Below are 24,701 nucleotides of genomic sequence, written 5' to 3'. Positions count from 1 at the left end.
ATCATACATTCCCATTGCTACGGTCAGTTACCATGGCAACCAGCATACATTCCCATTGCTACCATTGGTTACCATCGCAACCATCATACATTCCCATTGCTACGGTCACTTACCATGGCAACCATCATACATTCCCGTTTCTACAGTCAGTTACCATGGCAAGCATCAGTTGCCAACAGTCACATTGCTACGGTCACATTCCATGACAACCAGCATCCATTCCCGTTTCTACAGTCAGTTACCATGGGAACCCTCACACATTCCCATTGTCATGGTCGGTTATCGTGGCAACCATCACACATTCCCATCGCTATGGTCGGTTACCATGGCAACCACCATACAGTCCCATTTCTTACGGCCAGTTACCATGGCAACCATCGTATATTCCCACTGCTACAGTCAGTTACCAGGGCAACCATCACATATTTCGATTGCTACGGTCAGTTACCATGGCAACCATCACACATTTCCATTGCTACGGTCAGTTACCATGGCAACCATTGTACATTGTCATTGCTATAGTCAGTTACCATGGCAACCATCACACATTTCCATTGCTACGGTCAGTTACCATGGCAACCATTGTACATTGTCATTGCTATAGTCAGTTACCATGGCAACCATCACATTTTCCATTGCTACTTTCAGTAACCATGGCAACCATCATACATTCCCATTGCCATGGTCAGTTACCATGGCAACCATCGTATAGTCCCATTACTACGGTCAGTTACCATGGCAACTATCATACATTCCCATTGTTACGCTCAGTTACCATGGCAACCATCATACGTCCCACTGCTACAGTCAGATACCATGGCAACCATCACACACTTGTGTTGCTACGGTCGGTTACCATGGCAAACAGCAAACATTCTGGTTGCTAGGGTCAGTTACCATGGCAACCAGCAGACATTCGCATTGCCCATGTCAGTTCCCATGGCAACCATCAGACATTCTCTTATAGGTCAGGAATTTAAGAGAGTTTGTCTTTCCCCTGCCCCCCCAGTGTAGGAGAGACGCAGTTGGAGTGGAAAAGGGGGAGATGGGCTCAAAGGCTTTCCTGAAGTCACAAGAGACACATCCCCAGCCTTTCCCTCAGCTACTGAGGGGCTCATTGTGTCAGAGGAGGAGACCAGGTTGGTCAGGCAGGACCTGCCTTTCCCAACCCCAACCTGGCTGGGCCTGATCCCCCTGCCCCAGGGGTGGAAACACAGTCCAACCGTCTGTCATGGACTGATCCAGGCCACACTAGAGAAGGGTGAGGCTCCCGAACACATCCAGTACATCGAGGACATCATTGGAGGGGGGGACACAGCTGAAGAAGTTTTCAAGAAAGGACAGAAGATCATCCAGATTCTCCTCCAGGCCGGTTTTGCCACCAAGAAGAGCAAAGTCAAGGGACCTGCCCAAGAGATCCAATTCCTAGGGGTGAAATGGCAAATGGACGACGCCAGATACCAACAGACGTCATCAACAAGATTGTAGCCATGGCTCCACCCACAAACAAGGAAGAGACCCAAGCTTTTCTGGGAGCCACAGGCTTCTGGAGGATGCACATCCCAGAGTACAGTCAGATTGTCAGCCCTCTTTACTTTGTGACCCGTAAAAAGAACAATTTCCAGTGGGGTCCTGAGCAACAACAAGCTTTCAGGCAGATCAAGCAAGAAATTGCTCTTGGACCAGTCAGGACGGGACCAGATGTAAAGAATGTGCTCTACTCTGCAGCTGGAGATAAAGGTCCCTCCTGGAGCCTCTGGCCAAAGGTGCCTGGCGAGACGCGAGGGCGACCACTGGGTTTCTGGAGCCGAAGCTACAGAGGTTCTGAGGCCAATTCCACCCCTGTGGAGAAGGAAATCTTAGCGGCGTATGAAGGCACACGAGCAGCTTCAGAGGGAATTGGTACCGAAGCACAGCTCTTCCTGGCACCCCGATTACCAGTCCTGAGCTGGATGTTCAAAGGGAAGGTGCCCCCTACGCATCATGCCACCGATGCCACGTGGAGCAAGTGGATCGCTTTGATTATGCAACGTGTCCGAACCGGGAACTCGAATCGCCCTGGCGTCTTGGAAATCATAACCAACTGGCCTGAAGGTGGGAACTTCAGTCTGGCAGAAGAAGAAGGAGAACCAGCAAGTTGAGCTGAAGAAGCTCTGCCATTTGATCAGCTGCCAGACGAAGAGACACGCCATGCCCTTTTCACCGATGGCTCCTGCCGTACTGTAGGGAGGAGCTGGAAGTGGAAAGCAGCCGTTTGGAGTCCCACCCGACGAGTGGCGGAAGCCACTGAAGGTAAAGGCGAATCGAGTCAGTTTGTGGAACTCAAAGCAGTCCAATTGGCCCTGGATATCGCAGAGAGAGAAGGATGGCCAAGGCTCTACCTGTACCCCGATTCGTGGATGAGACCCAACGCCCTGTGGGGGTGGCTAGACCGGTGGAAAGAGGTGAATTGGAAGCGTAGAGGAAAACCCATCTGGGCTGCTGATCTGTGGCAAGACATTGCTGCCAGAGTGAAGAAACTGAACGTGAGAGTCTGCCCTGTAGATGCCCACGTGCCCAAGAAACGAGCTAATGAGGAACATGCTAAGAACAGACAGGCAGACCGAGCTGCACAGGTCAAGGTATCACAAGAAGACCTAGACTGGCAGCAGAAGGGAGAGTTGTTCCTAGCTCGATGGGCCCATGATGCTTCAGGTCATCAGGGCCGAGATGCCACTCCTAGATGGGCACGAGACCGAGGGGTGGATTTAGCCATGGATATCATCCCTCAAGTTATCCGTGACTGTGAAACCTGTGCCGCTATTAAGCAGGCAAAAAGGTTGAAGCCCCTGTGGTATGGTGGACGCTGGGAGAAGTATAAATATGGGGAGGCCTGGCAGATTGACTATATCATGTTGCCACAGACCCGCCAAGGTAAACGCTGTGTGCTTCCCATGGTGGAAGCAACCACAGGATGGTTGGAAACATACTCGGTACCACATGCAACAGCCCAAACACCATTCTATGTCTGGAGAAGCAGGTCCTGTGGAGACATGGCACTCCAGAGAGGATTGAGTCAGACAACGGGACTCATTTCAAGAACAGCCCAGTAGCCCCTTGGGCACAGGAGCATGGGATTGAATGGGTCTATCACATTCCATATCAGGCACCTGCTGCAGGAAAAGTAGAAAGGTGTAATGGACTGATGTCCCCAACCCCAGGTGTCCCCCCAGGAGCCCCCTGTGCCCCCCCAAATGCTCGCCCTGGGACTTCTGGGTGCAGATGTGGGAGCTCCGGGAAAAGCTGCGCCAGGCCCAGAAGTGACTCCGGAAACTGCAGAAAGAAAAATGTAGCCTGGAGCAAAAGAACCAGATACTCCAGGAGTCCAGGGAGCAGCTCAAGGAGTCCACAGAGACTCTACATCAGGAGCTCAGGGAGCGGGAGAGGAGAGAGAGCACCCTGAGCTCCAGAGTACGGTGAGCAAAGCCCCGAAACCTCCCCCGAAACTGCCCCAAATCCAGCAAAGTCCGCCCAAATCCCGTAAAAAACGCCATCAAAATCCATCCAAGTCCCTCAAAATCCCCCTGAAATCCACTCAAAATCCCAGGAAATCCTGCAGAACTGAGCTGAAATCCTTTGAAATGGAGCAAAAATCCTTCCAAACCCACTCCAAATCTGTCAAAGATCCACTGAAAATCCCCCTCCAGCCAGAGCTGTGGGAGGGGTTTGGGAAGAGGTTTGATGGGAATTTGGGGGGGATTCAGGGAGAAATTCTGGGACTTTCCCGCAGCTCCCTGGAGTCGGAGCTGGAGCAGCGTCTGCGGGAGGAGGAGCAGGAGCAGTGGTTCAGTACATTACAGTGTAATGGACTGTTGAAGACAACCCTAAAGGCACCAGGTGAGGGAACTTACAGAAATTGGGATAAGAACTTAGCCAAGGCCACCTGGCTCGTCAACACTAGAGGCTCTGTCAACCCAGCTGGTCCTGCCCAAGCAGAATCCCTCCACACTGGAGATGGAGACAAAGTTCCAGCCATCCATCTCAAAGGTATGTTAGGTAAGGCCCTTTGGATCACTCCTCCCTCAGGCCAAGACAAACCCAGTCGTGGGACTGTTTTTGCTCAAGGGCCCAGAAATACCTGGTGGGTTATGAGGAAGGATGGAGAGATCCAATGTGTCCCTCAAGGAAACCTAGCCCTGGGGAAAAACTAATTCTGTGCCCTAAGTTGAGTTTTACAGGAGACCAGACACCAGATGGAAAAGACCCGAACAAAGCGACACCGGTATCCAAGGATGTCCGATGATGAGACAGCCCTAAACCCCCAAATTTCCCTCAAAATCCTCCCTGAATCCAAAAATTCTGCCCTAAATCCCCAAATTCCTCCCTGAATCCCAAATTTCCCCTCCCCAGGGGGAGAGGGGAAATTGGAGACATGTTAGTAACCATTTTCCCCCTGGAGGAGAATTTTGGGGAATCCATCAATTCCCTGTGCTTCGCCAGCAAGGTGGGAGTGGGATTTGGAGGGATTTGGGGAGACGAGGGATTTGGGGGGACATGAGGGATTTGGGGGGATTTGGGGGGACATGAGGGATTTGGGGGAATTTGGGGGGGATTTGGGGGAATTTGGGGGGGATTTGAGAGGACATGAGGGATTTGGGGGAATTTGGGGGAACATGAGGGATTTGGGGGGATTTGGGAGGGGTATGAGGGATTTGGGGGGGGTTGGGGGTCTCTGCTGGATTTTGGGGGGTCACAGGAGGGTTTGGGGGGTCCTGGGGGAGTTTTCGGGGGGATCTGAGGAGGTTTGGAACATGTCACAGGACAAAGGGAGCTCCCAGGAAACGTCCCGAAAGGCGGGAATGGGACTCGGGGAATTGTTGCAGCTGCTCCTCGACGACTCCAGGAGCAGAGGGCCGCGAGCAGAGCTGGATCCTCCTGTGCTGGGCTGCAGAGAACTTCCCAGGAGAAGCTGTGTGGAGGAGGCACAGCCCAGAGCGGGAGAGCTGCAGGCACGGAGCATTCCCTGGGATTTTGCTCTGTATTCCAAGGGTGGAGCAGGGATCACTGCAGGGAGCAATCCTGAGGCTCCTCCAAGGATGTCGCTGCTGACCTGCGAGGGACGTGAGGAGGGACAGCTGTGAGTTGTACCTGTGTTTGGATGATGGCAAACATTTCCAACTGGGGGGACACTGGGGACATTGGGGGAGATTGGGGACATTGGGGACATTGGGGGGACATTGGGGGGACATTGGGGACATTGGGGACATTGGGGGGACATTGGGGGGACATTGAGGGACATTGGGGGGACATTGGGGACATTGGGGGGACATTGGGGGGACATTGGGGGACATTGGGGACATTGGGTAGTCAGGGATCATTTTCGGGGGGTCAAAGGTCACCTGCTGGTAGGTGTTGGTGGCGATGATTGGCCGCAGGATGGGGGGCGGGGCCAGCGGGTCCCCGGGGGTGGGGCCTGGAGCCCCCAAAACCTCCTGCTCGAACCTGGGGGGGAGGGGCACCGGTGACACCCCCCCAGTGACACCAGTGACCCTCCCAGTGCTCCCAGTAACACCCCAGTGACCCCCCAGCACCCTCCCAGTGCTCCCAGTAACACCCCAGTGATCCCCCAGCACCCTCCCAGTGCTCCCAGTAACAACCCAGTGACACCAGTGACCCTCCCAGTGCTCCCAGTAACACCCCAGTGACCCCCCAGCACCCTCTTAGTGCTCCCAGTAACACCCCAGTGACCCCCCAGCACCCTCCCAGTGCTCCCAGTAACACCCAGGGCCCTCCCAATAACACCCCCATCACCAAGCCCCTGGCCCCGCCCACATGGCAACGGGAAACCAAGCACCGCCCACCCCAACCCCTCAGACCCCAACCCTGTTGCCATAGGAACCCAAACTCCTCCCACTGCCCCAAACCCCACCCCATTGCCATGGACACCCTTAAACCCCGCCCACTGCCCCAAGTCCCACCCACTATCGCCATTAACTTCCAAGCCCCGCCCACAGTCATTAACACCCCAAAGCTCCTCCTGCCTCTAAGCCCCACCCACCAGAGCGACCCCACCTCTGTTGCCATGGCCACACTCAGGCTCCACCCACCACCCCAAGCCCCTCCCCCGTTGCCATGGCCACCCTCAGGCCTCCCCCCCCGACCACCACCACACCCACCCAGGCCCCGCCCCTGTTTCTATGGCCACTCCCAAGCCCCGCCCCCGTTGCCATGGCACTCCTCCCCTCCCTGCAGCCCCGGCCCCGCCCCCGTTGCCATGGCCACAAAGCCCCGCCCCTTCCCCCCGCTCCTCACAGCGCCATCTCGGCCTCCATCTCCTCCAGCCGCTCCTCGCCGCTCTTCGCCGCCGCTCCGCCTCCCCCCGCGCCAAACCCTCTGCAAAGGGAGGCTCGTCCTCTGGGGAACCGCGGGGCTCAACACCAGGGCAGCAGCAGCAGCAAAGGGAGTCTGCCAACTGCTGGCACGGGGGGGGAGGGGGGCATTGCAGGCCACAGGGGGAAGAAACCCCACACTTGCTCTAATCTAACACACCTCAAAAGAGACCTGGCAGCATTTAGGGACTTTCAAACCCAGAAGAGGATTTCGAAGGAGTAGCATCTTCCCTGGCAGGGCCTGCACAGTACCAGGGCTGTGCCCACCCCTGCCCCTGATGGGATCAGCCATCTCCAGCAGGGCCCAGCAAATAGAACTCACAAAGACCACGAGAGCAAAGAAAAAGGCAATTGAGTTATCTGATGGTTAATAGCCTTCCTTCACTCTGCCTTGTCTTTACCTCTGATTTTTAAAGAGTGTTTTAAATTCAGTTAACTACACAGAACTGTCAGACAAAGCCAACTCCTTAACCCAAGGGAAATAAATCACGTGGCACCAGAACATCGAACCCTCCCTGCAAAAAACCCACAAACCCTCTTTTGCTGAGCCTAAAAGGTGACGGATAATCAGTATGTAAGATCCCAACTCTTCCCACTTGTTATGCAAGCAGCATCCTTTAAGCTGTAGTTCAGAGAGCAAGTCATTCCTGTCTGGGATCAATAAAACAACCCGCTGCAGTTTGTTGCTCACGACACGGGAGCAGCATCAGCCTGGGGAAGGCGAAAGGAGCTTCAGCTCCAGCCGCGTTAGCCAGCAAAAAGTTGTGCGCGCGTCTGTGCCAGCCTGGCGGGAGCATTCCTGCGCGTGCGGGGAGGGAGGGATGGAGGGAGCGAAGGATGCTCCCGGTCCCGCCGCTCCCGCTCCCCGTGCCCGGGGGCAACGCCCCGACCCCCGCCCGGGCCGACTCTGCGGACCCCGCGCCCAGCCCCGCACAGAGCTCCGCCCGGCCAGGAGCCGCGGGGGCACTGCGGGGAGCCCGGCGGGGCAGGCACCGCGTCCGCCCGGCCCCGCATCCCCGCCGGCTCCCGCAGCGCGGCCGCGCTCTCCTTCGCCCGAACCGCAGCCTTTCCTAATTTCCTTATTGATTCCTATTTTCTTTCCCCTTTCTAACCCCCCCCGCCTGCTCCCGGTGCCGAGCCGCGCTCACCTGTGCGGGCGGGGGGGACATGCCCTGCCCTGCCCTGCCCTGCCCTGCCCGGCGCGGCTCCCGCAGCCCCGCGGTGCTCCCGGGGTTCCCGCGGCTCCCGCAGCCCCGCGGCCGCAGCATTGAGCGGCAGCGGCGGGGGCCGGCTCCGCGCAGACCCCACTCCCGGCCCCGCCGTGCGCGGGGGGCGGGCGGCGGAGCGGCGGCGGCGCGGCCGCGCTTAACCCTTCGCTGCCCCTTTGCTGTCCCTTCGCTGTCCCTTCGATGCCCCTTCGCTGCCCCGCCGTAGCCCCGCCGTAGCCCCGCCGGGCCCCGGGGCAGCGCTCGGTGCCCGCCCGCGGGTGTGCGCGGCACCGGCGCGGTCCCCGACCCGCGGGCAGCATCCTTTGCCCTGCCCCGTTCGCGCTCCCGCAGCCCAGGTGCTGCTCCTCCCGCACCTGCGGGATCCTCCGCGGCAGCCCCGAGCCTGTTCCCGTCCCGCTCCCCGCCTTTCCCGCATCCTCGCCCGCTCCCGGTCCCGCTGACGGCAGACCTTGCAGTCCCAAATTACCGCTCGCGGCTTTTTGCCCCTCCGCTTTTAATCCCAAACTTGCCCTAATTGTCTCGCTCTTCCAAAGGAGCCTTTCTCCTCACCCGCCTGCTCGCTCAGCCCTTTGCATCCACCCGCTGCTTTCCTTCCCTTCCTCATCCTCCTCGGCCGAGAAATGAGTGTCTCGTGCAGGGAGACGAGGAGCCGGAGAGCGGAGCACCCCTGGGGACCAGCTCTGCCGCTTCCGAGCCCTTTTGGCACCCCTGTGCCCAGAGATGCTCCCAAACCTTCCGCAGGATCCCTCCTCAGGCTCTTTACTTGCTACCGCAACCAACTGATGAGCCGCCAACTGCTTTCAGAGTCTGAGTTTAGGCTTAATCAGCAGCACAGTGGAAAGGCACAAAGAAAAGAAAAAGAAAGGTATTCAGAAGTGAGGCTGGGACCTACCTGTCGTGGTTGGGACGGATACGAAGCAGCAGCAGCAGCCACGAGCTGCAGTTTACAGCCTCTTAAATACAGCTCTTCAGGCACACATCTACCACACAGGTAGGTCCATTTCAACACACAAACTGCAATTCTTACAGCCAATAGGTGGATTTTAGTTGCACTTCCTCAGTTCTACTTTCTCACAACATTTCTGTGCACCTGTCCCTCTTTTCCTTTGATGTTTATATTTTTCTCAGTCACTCTGTTCAAAATAAGTCCTCGTTCCCACGAGACAGTATCCTTGTTCTCACAGGAATAGTGGCCTTGTTCTCTGGATGTTTTTCTCCTCTTCTCAGGGTGCCTGCTGTCAGCACTAAGGCCTTTATTCTCAGTCAGTTTTTCGTTCTATACCAGGGGTCCCGGCCCAGCCAGGATTCCCCACACCTACCTGTGCCCCTGTCCCGAAATTCTGTCCTGGGAAATGCTTTTAAATGCCTGTGCAACAAAAAATGCCTTCCAGTGCAAAGAGGGTATTCAGCCTTAACTGTGCCTCCCCTGCTGCAGCTCTTCCCTGAGGCCCTGAGGTGTCCTGGGCCCAGCGAGCCAGGAATAATTCCCCCTTGTGCTGCCAGTCCAGCTCTACCTGAGACACTTTCATCTGCTCAGTCCCACCCCCCTGTCCATTGTTGGATGTCACTCAGGAGCCCAGCTCTTGGCTCCCTGTGCATCTCCAGGATGGACTTGCACAGCCAACCTCTCGACCCGGGTGGCAGGAGGGCCTGCCCTGATAAGGCCTAAAATGCCATCAGACAATGCCAACAGTGCCAGCTCTCCTGCAAGCTGCCTGTGAGATCTGCCAGTTACTGGTGCCACCATGGGAATGGGTTTGGTGTTGGATGATGCTCAAACCAGCCTGGTTCACCCAACTGCAAACACACATCCTGCTTTTGGAAGGTGGGTGGGACAGAGAAGCTGGGAACTGGCCTGTCCATTTGTGAGGAGCAGTCAGTCACTTCAGACTAGAGAAGTCCAGTCCCCTTTCATCCAGGCAGGTTCTTCCAACACAGCCCTTCTTGGGGTAGATGTGTGGAGATTCCTGCCTTGGCTGGGGATGCCCTCCAAGGACACTCCTCAAGGCTGAACAAAAGAAATCTCCCAGTGACCGTTGGTCTGGGTGAGTTCCATCAGATCTCTACGTAATAATTATTTCTTTTGGCTAGCTTTAATAGAATTGTTTCAATAATTGCTTCAATATAGGGCACTATCCCATCTTATACTGTACTACTAGTAGTTTTAGCCTTTATACTGTCTAGTAAATAATTCTGATTAAGATTTTTGTCCGATCTTTTGTAAGAATAAATGATTCATTTTATATCAATATTCTCATTTGGGCAATCATTAAAACCTGTGGGACAAAAGTGGTTCAATCCCAGTTCTGTAATTCCTTAAATTTAATTTGTTGTCAAAATCTGAGGCAAAGATTGGATCCCTTATTCCTTGAGGCTCTGCAGTGGGACAATGGCTCCTTGATTCCATGAGGCTGCACTGTTTCCCAGTGTTCTTTGGCTCCAGAAGGCCCTGCAGAGCACTGCAGTGCCCACAATGGCCCACTGATTCCATCATTTTCCCCAGTGTCACAATGGCCCCTGGATTCCATGAGATTCCACAAAGTCCCATTGGTTCCCTTTGGTTCCAAAAGGTTCTGGGATGTCACACTGGCCCCTTGATTCCCTGATGTTCCACAAAGTCCCGGGGTCCTTTTGATTCCATGAGGTTCTGCATTGTCCCATGTTCCCTTTGGTTCCAGGAGGCCCCAGTGGATTCCAATGCCCCCTGGATTCCGGGAGATTCCACAGTGTCCTGGGGTTCCCTTGTCTCCCTGACTTTTGGCAGTGTCCAGGGGTCCCTTTGTTCCCAGGAGGTTCCTTCATTTCCATCAGGCCCTGCCACGTCCCAGACTCCCTTTGGTTCCGTGAGGTGCTGCAGGGTCACAATGTCCCCTTGATTCCAGGAGGTTCTGCCATGTCCCAGGGTTCCTTTGGTTCCATGGGGTTCCACAGTGCCAAAACTCCCTGCTCCTTATCCTTCCAAAATTCTTGGGCCCATTCTACCCCTGCCTGGGACGCAGCCCCATTGTGTTTGTGCAGGAATGGATCCATGGCCATCCTGCCACTGCCCCAATTGAATGCTGCACAAACGTCACTGCAGGCCCGACCCTGGATGCAGGAACAGCCTGGGAACTCCAGGCCTGCTCCCATTCAGCAGAGCCAGTCGGGGTCCCAAAGAGCACAATGGCTTGACTGCAACCCCTGCAGGTCTCTGGCATTGCTGGGGACAAATGCAGGAACTGCCAGGAGCTCTGCAGAGCCCTGACAGTGCCACTGCAATCCCAAGCTGCATTGCCCGGGGCAACCCTCAGCACAGCCAAGGCCACAACCCTTCCTGAAAGGTGTCCCTTCTGGGCAGGGCCAGGGGGACAAACCCCTCCCTCTGTCCCTGCACATGTTGGGTCCAATTCTCAGCCCCCACTTAGGGACAGGCTGTGGGGATCACTTGCAGGGCACAGCCAAGGACGTGTCTTGACCAGCCTCCTGTTTAACAGGACCAGCTTTTTCAGCCTCTTTGCTCTCTGTTTTCTCGTGCTTATTCCTCCAGTGACCACTGGGATCCTCCCCTTGCTTTAGTTCCTTCCGAGACATCCCAGGACAAGTCTTGCCCAGTCCCCAAATCCCCTTTCTGGCTGCCCATCATGAGGCTCAGAGCACATCCACTTCTCTTGGAACCTGTTGCAGTTCTTGCCAGCCCCACTGGTAAATATTTCTTCATTTTATCCAATAGAAAGCTCCCTTAGGTCAGTTTAAATCCATTGCCCCATGTTCTGCCACTCCAGGCCTTGGTAAAATGAATCCCTGGGACTATCTCAGACTAGGAACACAGTGTTTTCATCTGCAAAACCCTTGGAGAGTGCTCAGAAATGTCCCTACACAAAGTTTGTCCCCATCTTTCTTAGAAGCCCCTGTGGTGGTGCATCCTCCCCCCATTGTCCTCAGGCCTGGTCGAGGATCTCAGGAGCTCCTGACAAGCCCTGACCAAACCAGCTGAGCAAGGAAGAGCCCCTGGACTGGACCAGGGCTGTGGGGAAGTGTCCCTGGACTGGACCAGGTGCTTCTGGATGATACAGGTGGGAACAATCCGGAGTGGAATGGTTTGGGAACACAGGATAATCAGTCATCCCATGAAAGCCTTGGAACATTCCCTACCTGAATCGTAACCCAAATGGAACACTTTTGGGTACAATTCCCAAATATTTGGGAAATTACAGTCATTCCTGCCACCAGGATGGAAATTCAGCAGATGACTAAAGCCAGTCCCCTTGTGAGCCCACACCCAGCAGGGCTGAGGGAGGCCCTGGCAGCTCCCCAGCACCTCCCTCTCAGTGGGACACCTCTGGCAGCCTCTCCCAGCTCGGGAACCCTCCAGTTTGCAACACTCCAAAGAGCGGCGCTGATGCCCAGGACAATTCTGATCCCCCTCCACAAACACTCCTCCAGCTGGGACCCTGGTCTGATGGGAAGCACAAAGGGATTGGTGGCAGTGTTTCCCTGACAACAAGGAGAATTTGGGAGAGGCACCTTTCCACCCCCAGCTCTTGATGTGTCCACACAGCTCTGCCTGGGTGTGGCTGTGAATTGACTGTGGGGTGAATGTTGTTCTTGGGAATCTCTAATTCAGTCACTGGTAAAATATTGGCAAATGCTATTGAATCACTTGATAATTGTTAAACTGATCAATAAGTAAATGCTACTAATGTCTTTTGCCCCCTTATCTTTGGATCCAAATCCTTTGGGTCCTGACCCTCTGGCATCCCAAGGCTCTGTGGAAATCATTCCCTTTCATCAAAAAAAAATATATTTTTTATGACGTCCACTTTAAAATCTTCCTCCTTAGCTAAACAACAAAACAACTCCAATTAGTTGTTGATGTCTTGAAGACTTGAAGACAATTAAAGGAAGGGAAAGAATTTGTTTTTCTATGTTTTAATGAGTCCCACAATGTGTTTGGAGCTGCATGCATTCTCCTCAAGTGCTGAGAGAAGATTGAAGCAGCTGCTGAAGAAGTCAGAAGCCAAACTCCAAGTGCCTTGAAGCATTGCTGGGCCCCACTGAGGGCAGGCACTGCCAAAGCCTCCCCAGGGACTCCTTGGAGCAGCTCCTTGGAGGCCAGGAGTGCAGGCAGACAAAGGCTCTGGGCAGGCCCCTGCAATGCTGAGCAAAACCTGCCTTGGTTTTGTGCAGCACAAAGGCCAAGGCCTGAGCCCCAGGCCCTGGCCCAGCAGATCCTGTCCCTCCTGGGGGGCTCAGGGCTGTTTGGGGGCACTGGGATGGGAGGGGCAGGAACAACAAAGGCCCAAAACTGGGCAACCCCTGCCAGGCTGCTGGGGAGGGGCGAGGCAGAACCCAAGTGCAGAACCTGCCAGGAAAGTGGCTTGTGGTGGCCTGAGTGGCAGAGGCAGCTGCCAGAGGCAAGGGGACAAAGGCCTGGGTGCCTTTGGGCCTTGCAGCCCTGCCAGAGCCCTTGGCCATCTCTCCTGCAGGCTGTCCTGCCCTGACCCTGCTGCTGCTCTGGCCTTGCAGGCTGCACACACCCCTCCTGCTTTCCCATCCCTCCCAGCAGCATTTCCAGACCCTCCCTGATGGCTCTGCACCAGCTCTGGCTGTTGCCATGGGCACTTGGCCTTCTGAACTTGGATCCTGAGCCCCTGTGCCACAGGACATCCCTGCCAGAGCCCAGGCCCTTCTCCTGGGGGTCACTGCAGAGCTGAGCAGATCCAGGTCACCTCCCATTCCTCTGCCAACCCCCTGGGCCTGCTCTGGGCCCTGCAGGTCCTTGTCCTGCTCCCAAGGGCTGGGGGGTGCTCAATGGTCAGGGCTTGGGGTTTAGAGCTCAGGCTGGGGATGAGGCAGAACTTTGGGAGCTTTGTTGTTCTCCTGGTGGTGTCTGGTTCATGATTAGGGGAAGAGCTTTTTGGGCTGGGTTAGGATTAAAGCTTGGCTTTTCATACTGGTACTATAGGTTTGGGAATGGGGTAGGCATTGGAGTACAAATAAGAGCCTGGAGTTCTGGGTTTGGGCTTTTTCTGGCTTGGAATCAGAGCAGTGGATTCCTTTCAGTGGGAGGGGCAGCACTTTGGGTAGTGTTGGGGCTTGAGGTTACAAAGAGGGTAAAAGTCCATCAGGACTGTTTTCACAGTCAGTTTTTCAGCACCCTCAGAATTACCTAAACCTGTTTTTACCTCATCAAAATCTTTTCTATCTGTTGGCCAGAAATATCCTTCCCGAAATATCCAATCCTTTTTGTCCCAGTTCCTCCCAATCTCCCCCAAACTTTCATCTGGGTGGGATCACCTTTGTGGTGACACCCATGGAATCCAGGGGCCATTGTGGCACTGCAGGGCCTCATGGAAACAAAGGAACCCTGGGACACTGTGCAAATCAAGGAGGCATTGTGCCACTGAAGGCCCTATGCACCAGAGGACACTGTGGAAACTCATGGAATGCAGGGGCCATTTTGGCACTACAGGGCCCTCTGGAGCCAAAGGAACCCATGGACAAATTGGAATCTCATGGAATCGAGGTGCCATTGTGACACTACAGGGCCTTAGGGATGCAAAGGAGCACCAGGACTCTGTGGAATCTTGTGGGACGAAGGGGCCATTGTGACACTGAGGAATCCCATGGAATCCAGAGGCCATTGTGACCCTGAGGAATCCCATGGAATCCAGAGGCCATTGTGACCCTGAGGAATCCCATGGAATCCAGAGGCCATTGTGACACTGAGGAATCCCATGGAATCCAGAGGCCATTGTGACCCTGAGGAATCCCATGGAATCCAGAGGCCATTGTGACCCTGAGGAATCCCATGGAATCCAGAGGCCATTGTGACACTGAGGAATCCCATGGAATCCAGAGGCCATTGTGACACTGAGGAATCCCATGGAATCCAGAGGCCATTGTGACCCTGAGGAATCCCATGGAATCCAGAGGCCATTGTGACCCTGAGGAATCCCATGGAATCCAGAGGCCATTGTGACACTGAGGAATCCCATGGAATCCAGAGGCCATTGTGACACTGAGGAATCCCATGGAATCCAGAGGCCATTGTGACCAGGCATTATGGAGCCAAAGGGACCCTTGGACCCTGCAGAACCTCGTGGAAACCCGCCCACTGTGAAACCTTGTGGTCCCACGGGGCCATTTGGACACAGTGCAGGCTCATTAAATCCAGGGGGCTTGGTGACACTGAGGGGCCTCCTGGAGCCAAGGGGACCCTGTGAGAGGATGTAACCTTGTAGAGTGAAGGGACCATTGTCCCACTGTAGAACCTCTTGGAACCAAGGGGCCACAGTGCCACTGAAGAGTCTCCTGGCACCCCCTGTGCCTCCCCAGAACTCCATGGGATCAAGCAGAGCCGCTGCCTCCCCCCCGCCGCACGGACCGGAGTCGCCGGCTCTGCCCCGCTGGGACACCTCTGGAGTCAGCGTGTTCTTGGGCAGCACAGCTCATCTCAGGCCAGAGAGTTTCCCACATTTTGCTTTGCCCCCTCTTTCCCCTGGTTTTGTTGTTTGTTCTTTGTTCAGTCAGGGGGAAGAGGGGGAAGGGAGGCACCTGTTGATCCCTGGGTTTGTCTTTACAAAAGGGAGTTGGGGCAGGGGGGAGAGAAGAGGCAATTTCTCTCTCAGCTCTTACTTTGAACTGTTCTGTTGGTATTGTTGGTTTTGCTGCTATATTTCTTGTCAGTAAATTGTTATTTTTTCACTTATACCTCCTTGTATTTTTGTCTCCCTGTATTGGTGGGGAATAAAAGGGGAGTGAGTTCATTTGATTGGATTTCCCTGCCCAATCTGTGTCTTTAAACCAGGACAGGTTGCTCAAGGGCTCCCTGAAATTTGGCATCACCCACAAAGGACTTGAAAATACATTTGGTCCCTTTGTACAGAAAGATAATAAAGATGTTCTCCAGTGGTGTTCAAGGGCTGCTCACTGAGGGATTTCATCAGGAAGTTGCTGCCAAGAGGACTTTGTACCATGGATTTTTTTGGACACTCTTCATTCAGTCAACTTCCCCCCCACCACATCTTCCACTTCTGCACTCCAGTCTGGCTCTAAGAGACCCCAGCAGACCATGTCAAGGGCCTTGCTGAAGTCTGGGCACACAACATCCCCTTCTATTCCCTCCCACAGGGGTTCTGCAATCCCTGCCTTGTCCTTCCCATGCCTGGCAATGGCTGCAGCAGGACTTGCCCTCTCCCCTTCCCTGCTGAGCCTGAGCAGTGTGGAACTCTGCCAACCCTCCTTGCTGTCCTGTTTGCAGACTGCTTCCATGTCTGCCTTTGCCAAGGCCTCAGGAAGCTCTGGGCTGGCTCTGGCCTTTCCAAGGGTTTGGGAGAGGTCTCCCAGTGACACTGCCCAGCCTTCTCAATATCCCTGACACCAAAACCTTTTCCATAGCCCACACTTCCAGAGGAGTGCCCAGGACACAACACAGGTTGTCCTGGTGGTTGTGGAGAATGAGAAGGGATTTCTTCCTCGAGCCCAACCCCTCCAACTGGATTTGAGTGCAGCTGAAAGGTTTCCTCAGCATTTCCCTGGTGCCTCCCTGCCCTGAAGGTTTGTGGCCATCAGGCTGGAGCTGAGGGGGTTGGGCAGGTGCCTGAGGAGGGGGGAGAACAAGGGCTGTGTCCAACTGTGCCAGGAGGGCTGTGCTGGGCAGGGATGAGGAGGCTGCAAAAACAGTGGCACTGGGGAGGGGAGAGGAGCAGGGGGAGAGACCTTGTGCCTGCCCACGCTGGGCAGGAGCTGCCCCAGGATGGCAGCTCTGAAGCACTCCCAGGATGTCCCTGGGAACAGGAGGGGAAGGCTGGATCTGAAAATGGAACCTGGAAAGCAGAGAGCAGGAGTGTCATGGTGACACTGCAGGAGAGTCCCAGCCCTGGAGCAAGGTGACAGAAGAAGTGCCCCAGTCCATGCCCTGCCCTCAGAAGATCCCACAGCATCCTGGAGATGCTGGAAGGGAGCCCAGCTCTGCTTCACAAGTTCCCAGGGCCTGTCCCTGCCTGTGCTCCAAGGGCTTCCAGCCCCCAGGACTGTGCTCAGAGAGCACTCAGGCCTTACAGAGAGAAAGGGGCTCAGGAGGACAGTGTGGAAGGGGCAAGAGAGCAGCTCTGCAAAGACCAAGTCCTGCTGCTCCCCGGCAGTGCTGCTGGGCTGGGATTCTTGTCCCCTTCCCCTTTGCAAATACACCCTGTCCTGCAGTGTGCTGTCCTTTGGGAACAGCTAAGAACATCTAAGAAGGGTCCTTTATATGGTTTAAATAGTCAGAGAGTACAATTCATCATTTATACAGTCCCTGGGTCAAAAGGTGAACACTAAATTAGAAGGCGGGTGCATAATAATATTTAATTGCACAGAACTGACAGGGCCAGATCCAGGGATGGGGAGGAGATGGAGGGGGGCTTCAAGTTGGAAAATGTGGCAGTGCTGACAAACAGGGAGACCACAGCCAGGTGAGGGAGGCACGTGGGAAAGGCTTTGTGCTGTCCCTGCTCACAGGGGATCCCCAGAGCACAGCCTTTACTGAGCTCGCTCGCTTCTGCTTTCACACATAGAATAGAAACATATTCTTGCAAAAACACTTAGGCATCAGCAGCTGCCTTCAGGCAGACTGCTTTGACCTTGTACTCTTTATATCTCAAGGCTGTGACCATGGGGACTATCTAGTTAGCCTTACTGTTCTCATGGCAAAGGGCCTAACACTCTGTAATCTTTCAAAGCCCTCAAGCTTCAGGGGCTTCGTGGGGCTGTGACTTCACCCCACAGCTCAGCACTGCCCAGGATCCTGTCTGATTTCTGAGAGTCCTTGAATTCTTCATCTCTGAGAGGAAAAGACTTTGCATTTAAGTGCTTCTTCCTAAACTGAGAGAACAATTTCTATGTCCCAGTGCCTCCCCAAAGCCCCTGACTCTGTGTGCTTGGTCAAATCCTCCCTGTAAAATACCTTGTGGGGATCTGGAGCTGGGAGCAGGTCTGACCCTGCAAGAGCACGGCATCCAAAGGATGCTGCCCTCCCCTCCAAGGGATTTCTCCTTGCCCACAGCCCTTCTCCCCCAGCCCTGGCAGCAGCTCCCAGGCCGGCTGAGAGCTGCCCCTGGCAGGCAGCAGAGTCCCTGCCCAGCACAGCGCCCTGGGCTGCAGGACCCTGCTCTGCCCCACAGCCCTGGGCACCCCTGGCTGCACCCCCGGCTTCACAGCCGGACTGAGATGCTCTTTAAGGTCCCTTCCAAGCCAAAGCATTCCATGATTCTGGGACTGGTGGGGGAGGTGGTGGTCGGAGCCGTCGGGCACAGAGACCCCAAAATGCTGGAGTTTTCCTTTCTGGGGGGAGGAAGGAGGGGGCAGCAGAACTGACACCTTGCACTGACAGCAGGCAGACTTTGGCCTGTTTGGGAGAATGACTGCTGGAGTCCCTTGGGAGTCAATCCTGAAGGGCAAAGGAGTCCAGGAAGGCTGGAGGTGCTTTAAGGAGGAAATCTCAAAGCTCCAGGAGCTGTGCCCATGTGCCCTAAGACAAACCAGGGGGCAAAAAGCACAACTTGATTAAACAGAGAACTTAGGCTGGAACTCAGGGAAAAAAGAGAGTTTGTCACCCCTGGAAGGAGGGGCAGGAAACTTGGGGGGACTACGAGGATGTGGTGAGGTTATGTAGGGAGAAAATTCAAAGGGAAAAGGGCAAGCCAGAACAGAATTTGGCCATTGCACTTAAAGACAGCAAAAAAATGTGTCTCTGAATCCATGGGCAGCAAAAGGAGGGCTCAGGAGAGTCTCCATCCCTTGCTGGGTGGAGAGGGCAGCCCAGTGTCAGGGGAGGAGGAAAAGGCTGAGGGACTTGTTGCCTCCTTTGCCTCAGTCTGTACTTCTAAACCCACTTGTCCTCAGGATGCCCAGAGCCCAGGGCTGGAAGCTGGTGATGGGGAGCTGAGTGAAGCCCCTGGAATGCAGCAGGAAATGCTCAGTGACCTGCCCTGCCAGTGACACCCCCACAAGGCCCTGGGCCCAGAAGGGATGCACCCGAGGGCACCATCCCACGGCACGGGCAGGACATCCAGGGCATCAGGCCCCGCCAGGGTGGGGTTGGGAAAGGCAGGTCCCGCCTGACCAACCTGGTCTCCTCCTCTGACAAAATGAGCCCCTCAGTAGCTGAGGGAAAGGCTGGGGATGTGTCTCTTGTGACTTCAGGAAAGCCTTTGAGCCCATCTCCCCCAGCACCTCCTGCCCAAACTGGCTGCTCATGGCTTGCCCGGGGAACTGTTTGCTGGGTGACAAAGTGGCTGATGGCTCAGAGAGTGGGGGGGGATGGAACTAAATCCAGCTGGGGCCGGTCACTAGTGGGGTTCCCAAGGGCTCGGGGCTGGGGCTGCTCCTGTTTAACATCCTTCTTGCTGATCTGGATGAGGGGATCGAGTGCCCCCTCAGTACATTGGTTGATACCATGAAGTTGGGTGGGAGTGTGGATGTGCTGGAGGGCAGGAAGGCTCTGCACAGGGATCTGGACAGGCTGGATCAATAAGGCCAAGTGTCAGGCCCTGCCCTTGGGTCCCAACAACCCCCTGGACGCTCCAGGCTGGGGGCAGAGGGGCTGGAGAGCTGTTCAGCAGGAAGGGACTTGGGGGTGCTGCTTGACAGCGGCTGGATATGAGCCAGAGTGTGCCCAGGGGGGCAAGAAGGCCAAGGGCATCGTGGCCTTGGTGGAGAAGAGTGTGGCCAGCAGGAGCAGAGAACTGATTGCCCCTCTGTGCTGGGCACTGCTGAGGCCCCACCTCGAGTGCTGTGTCCAGTTCTGGTCCCTCAGTGCAAAAAGGCCACTTGATTCCAGGAGATTCTGCGGTCTCCCAGCTTTCCTTCAGATCCATGAGGCCCTGCAGTGTCACAATGGCCCTTTGATTCCAGGAAGTTCCACACTCTCCCAGAATTCCTCTGCTTCCATCAGCTTCGCAGGGTCTCAATAGGCCCTTGACTCCATGAGGTTCCAAACTGTCCCAGGGTTCCTTTGGTTCCAGGAGACCCTGAAGTGTCACAACAGCTCATTGATTCCCTGACTTTCTCTGGTGTCACAATGGCCCCTTGATTCCAGCAAAGGCACCCTATCTAAATTTGTTCTTTGCAAACTGTCCTTGCTGTCACCTCCTGGCAGTGGCTTCATGGCCCCTGTCAGAGCCAGCCCTGTCCCTGCACTGACCCAGCTCTGCTGCCCCACAGATGCTGGATCAGGAGGGGAAGGCCCACGGTGCAGGGCAGTGCACTGGGACTCATCCTGGAAGGGACCTCGGCAGGTTTCTGGGCCAAACCAAAGCACAGCCAGTGCAGAAAGGGACACAGGGATGGGCAGTTTGTGTGCTCTGCCACCTCAGGGGGAGATGTAGAGCTACAGGGACACCCAGCCCAGGTGGATTCTGTCCATATTTCCCTTTGCACACAGTGAGTCACACACTGAAGTCACGACTTCCCTCGATCCACAGAGGGAGGAAAAGGGAGAAAGTGAAAGAATTTCTGTGCTGTGCAGAGCTAAATCTGCACTCCTCCCAATATTCTGGGCTTACAGGACCTTTATCCAACACATTCTGCAGCACCTGTTCACTGTGGAAACTTCTGTGTGGATGGCCAGGCCCAAGGAGTGGTGGGCAATGGAGTTCCAGCCAGGGGTGTTCCCAGGGCTCAGCACTGGGCTCAGGGCACTTCAGTCTCTCTCTCAATGATCTGCACAAGGGCATCGAGTGCAGCCTCAGGCAGTTCCCAGGGCACACCAAGCTGGGGGAGTGTTGATGTGCTGGAGGGCAGGAGGGCTCTGCACAGGGATCTGGACAGGCTGGATCCATGGGCCCAGGCCACTTGGGGGAGGTTCAACAAGGCCAAGTGCCGGGTCCTGCCCTGGGCTCACAACCACCCCAAAGCCCTGACCATGCCCTGCAACTGCTCCCCACAGCCTGTGCTGTGTCCTTAATCCCTCCATTTCCAAGGACTCTGTGGCACAAGGGAGCTCTGTGCTCTGGGTACGGAGGGAGCTCCAAGTGCCACTGGAGTGGGAACCACAACTCCTCAGGTTTGTGTTCTTTGGGAGGGCTGGAACTGGTGAGACTTAGAGCCACACAAAGTTTCTCTTCCTTGCCCACAACCAAAATTTAAACACAATACAATTTATAACCATCCCAGCTCTTCCCTCAGCTTTCCTCAGCCACAGTGACCTGGAGAATGCCCGTCCTTGATGTCCTGGTGCCACAGCCCAGGGTGCTCCTGGCCTCCCTTGCTGCCAGGGCACACGGCTGCCTCCTGCCCAGCTCCCTGCCCACCCACAGCTTCTGACAGGGCTGCTCCCAGCCAGGCAGCTCCAGCTGTGCCATGGCCAGGCTGAGTCCCCTGCAGGGGCACACACTGCCATTTGTCCCTCGGGGATTTCAGCAGGTTCCTGCCCAGACGTGCTCTCCCCCTCCCTGAAGCCCTTCCCTGAGCACAGAGGCCCGAGAGACCTTTCCAGGAAAGCCTCAGGCAGAGAAGCCAGGGAGTCCCTGAGCACCACATCAGTGTCTGCTGGAGTTAAACCCCCTCCCCATTGCACAGCAGCCCTGCCTTTCCCTCCTGCAGCCTTGGTGTCCAACACAGCCCTTGAGGCTCTTTGGGCTCTGGACTTTCCTGCAGCCCCAACTGCAGGGGAGCTTTGCCTTCCCCACAGTGCCCCTGCCCAGCCCAGGCCATGCCCAGCAATCCCTTGTCTGTCCCTGCCTTGCTGTCCCCCCTGGCAGCGGCTCCGTGGTCCCTTTGTGCCCCGCTGCCTCCCAGCTGGTCCCACAGCCCCCTGGGCAGGCCCAGCCCAGCACAGGAGCACTCAGGGTGGGGAAGGGCCCCTCTGTCGGGATGCCCAGGGCAGTCCTTGGCCTTGGGCACCCGGGGCCTTCCCGTTCAGCCCCTCTCCAAGCTCCTGGACAGGCCGTGTCCCCTGTGGGGCCTCACAGCCAGCCCTGCTCCAGGCTCTGCCGGGCTCTGGGCCAGCAGAGAGGCCGGGCAGGGCTGGCCATGGCCCTGGCACAGGCCCTGAGCCCAGCAGGAGGATGGAGGGGGCCCAGCAAAACTCACCCCTAAGCCTGGGCTGAGCAGCCAGTCTGGCAATGGCTGGGGAGAGAGGCTGGGGGGGACAACTGTCCTGGGCCACCTTCCTGCTCTGTTGGTGCCACCAGGGGCACAGAGCAGCCTCCTCTCGCTGGCACTTGCATGTTTTCCATCCCTTCCCGGGCCCTGGCTCTGCACCACAACCCCCTGGGCTGAGTCCTCCCCCTGCAGCTCACACAGTGTCACAGACACACCCAGGGCTTTCTCTGCCAGGCCCTTTCCAGCCCAGCCCAGCTCCCTCCAAGCTCTCCCACCTGCCCTGAGCTCTCTCCCCCCCAAGGGCCTCTCCCCAGCACAGCCCAGGCGGCTCTGGCCCCACAGCCTTGCCCAGGGCAGGCTGCTCTGGGCAGTGGCACCACAGCCCCAGCCCCTCTGGGCACAGCAGGGCTGGGAAATAGTTCTTCATTTTATCCGATAGAAAGCTCCCCTAGGTCAGTTTAAATCCATTGCCCCATGTTCTGCCACTCCAGGCCCTGGTAAAATGAATCCTGGGACTATCTCAGACTAGGACCACAATGTTTTCATCTGCAAAACCCTTGGAGAGTGCTCAGAAATGTCCCTACACAAAGTTTGTCCCCATTGCAGGTGTTTCATTATCTCCAGTTTCTCAAGGTTTTTCTCACTAGAAACATATTATGTTCTCAAACCTTAGAATCAGACCCCCAGCTAACAAGTCTAAACCTCCCAGATTTCCCCCCAGTCGATCAGTACAAACAATCCACGCTTGGCACTCCCATGGCAAGCAAGGTCTACAGAGGGCAGGAAAAACTGTGCAGAGAAATCTCTCTGTTCCGGCGACAGTCCCCCAAAACTGGGGATGTCAAAACAAAAGCTCTGGTGTCAAATCTGCCTGTAATCTAAATACAAAGGAGGTTCACATTCATTATGACCCAAGACAGCAGTATTCTATACACTGAACAGGGTGTTGTTTTGGGGAAATAACTTCATTCTTTGCCATTCCCTAGATACAATCATTTTATCTTAACCTGCAGGATAAAAAAATCTGCTTCAACGTGACCCCAAGAAAGAGAAAGCTTTTGTTGGGGTGTTTTGAATTGCTGGGTTAAATCAATGAAAATCAAGGCCTCAGAACAACGAGGTCACAGTGTTTGGAAAACAGTGCAGTGAGTGTCACGTGCAGAATTCAGCTTTCGGAAGGCAGAGCAAAAGGAGCAGGTTTTGCCTCCGTCCTGCAAAGGAAATTGGGATTTTTGCTTAGGTCCATAATTACAGCATAGATGTACCAGCACGTGGCCTCCAGTGAGGGAACTGATACACTCACTGCATTATTCAAAAAAAAAATGTTTGGGGGACCCAAAAAAAGAATCTACAACCATTTCATTTTTAAAATTACAGGGATTATTTTTTTAATTGACTTAAAGAACTCAAGGGTTCAAAAATGAGGTTCTACCACATTTGTTTCTTCTGGTAATTCTTCCCTAAGCTCCCAGTTGATCAGCAGTTGATCCTCTGTCACTTGAAGGTTTTGCTGGAGGTGTCTCAGACGTGGCCAAACATCTTTTAATGAATAAAAATTTGGATCCATCCAGTCCCAAACTCTCCTGAGATATATTGACTACACATTAGAAGTGCCAGGATGGTACTTCAGCACCTTTCCTCCTCTTTGGTTTCCCAGTGGTTTCAGTGAGACTCAGTGGACACAACTGTTATTAACCCCCACATTTGGCCTTTCCCCAGCCATGTTTGCTGAGCCAAGATGTGCTTGGAAGACCCAACTTTTAGGCTTGGCTTCCTCCAGAGTTTCAGGAGACCAGTTAATCCTGAGCTGCTTTTAACTCCAGACTGATTTACTTTTCCAGCAGTTCTCTCAGTGTAAGAACTTGGTCAGACCAAATCTGTGTTTCCACTTCATTTATAGAAATCTTTAGCCCAGGAAGATCTGTGGTGCTTAAACCCAACCTGCATAAAGCTTAGCAGGTCACTTTAGTCAACTGGAAGACTAAGAAAGGGAACAAATAGCAAAATTGGGGTTTGTATTGGTAAAACCTGTATTATGGATGGTCATTTAATCTGAATAGTGCTGAGTAGCAATAACCTACCTGGGTTTTTTTAACCCATCTGTATGTGCAGGGTTTATTCAACTCCTTATTTGAGAATACTTACAAACAGCATCCCAGTCAAACAATTAAACACATTTCCAACTCTGTGCTTCCAGTGACAGGAGGGTGAAAAGCCACTTGGCCATGTGGGAGAGCCCCCAGGATGCTGAGGCTGGGCAGGGCACAGGGCTTTCCCTGCTCTGGGTTAGTGGTTCTCATCTCTCTTTTTTCCATCTTTCCAGCCAGAGCTATAAAACCTTGAGCAGAGAGATCTTTCTCCAGCTTGATCCACAGCCATGGTTTGGGTGATTTCCCCTTTCCTGGGCTCTGTTGATGAACAGTCAGCAGAAAAACTGAATTCTGCTCAAACCCCTCTGCTGCTCTTGTAAAAGGGAGTCAAAACTTTGCCTCTTTTTGTCATGAATGAATGGATGAATCTTCTTGGTCTTAGTCTCCCAGTCTTTTGGAAAAAAAAATTAAAAAATAAATACAACTGAGCAGCACTCAAGTCCCAGCTTTATAAAAAGAGTTACTTAGCATAAGAGCAGAACATTTGCCTAAGAGGGTTTTAGTCCAAGAATGACTTTTCCTATTTAATTGAGCTGTATTGTTCAATTAGGGAGATGTAGAATGCCCTCTGTTGTGCATGTATAGCTGGAAGCTGAAATGAATGAAATAGGAAGTACAGCAGAAGAGTGATTTCCACCAGCAGCAGCTCTTGGCCAGGGACAAAGGGGATTTCAATCCAGGCCTTGGTCTGTGGCAGTAACTAGGGATTGTGTAAACACAGCAGATCGTTCCCTTGGACTTGCAAATTTGGCTGAATTACAATATTTCTTCTTCTTCTGGTCAGAACTCAGGAACTTTTTTTTGTTCTAAATCCCATTTCCGAATTTCTGAATCCTTCTAACTCCAGCTCCTGAGTTACCGGTCAGGGGTGTTTCCGTGTGTTGTGCTTT

At 54.5% G+C, this 24,701-nt stretch overlaps 2 protein-coding genes and 1 long non-coding RNA gene across 7 annotated transcripts in view; 2 read left to right on the top strand and 1 right to left on the bottom strand.

Moving 5' to 3' along the window:
- LOC135406023 (neurofilament medium polypeptide-like) overlaps positions 1-24,701 on the top strand; it is a 187,087-nt gene that overhangs the window by 26,477 nt on the left and 135,909 nt on the right. The window lies entirely within an intron of this gene.
- LOC135406053 (TYRO protein tyrosine kinase-binding protein-like) overlaps positions 4,258-24,701 on the bottom strand; it is a 47,324-nt gene continuing 26,880 nt past the window's right edge. For 3 of the 5 annotated variants that reach the window (XM_064640602.1, XM_064640606.1, XM_064640605.1), the window contains 2 exons: positions 5,379-5,481; positions 4,840-5,089 (listed from right to left, as the gene is read on the bottom strand). Coding sequence is in view for 2 of the 5 variants with exons in the window: in XM_064640604.1 (XP_064496674.1) it covers positions 4,730-5,089; positions 5,379-5,481; positions 6,292-6,311 (483 nt within the window). In the remaining 3 variants the exon portion in view is untranslated. Of the gene's footprint in view, positions 5,090-5,378; positions 5,482-6,291; positions 6,363-24,701 lie in introns of those variants that run through there. The other 2 variants (XM_064640604.1, XM_064640603.1) reach the window with 2 other exon arrangements.
- On the top strand, positions 5,023-6,870 carry LOC135406165 (uncharacterized). The gene is made up of 2 exons (XR_010426185.1): positions 5,023-5,116; positions 6,321-6,870. It is a non-coding gene; the product is annotated as an uncharacterized LOC135406165 (long non-coding RNA).

Source organism: Pseudopipra pipra, chromosome W (assembly GCF_036250125.1).
Source record: "Pseudopipra pipra isolate bDixPip1 chromosome W, bDixPip1.hap1, whole genome shotgun sequence".
NCBI classification, from domain to species: domain Eukaryota; kingdom Metazoa; phylum Chordata; class Aves; order Passeriformes; family Pipridae; genus Pseudopipra; species Pseudopipra pipra.
Note: the sequence above shows the minus strand (reverse complement) of the source record. Positions and strands in the feature narration are given on the sequence as shown.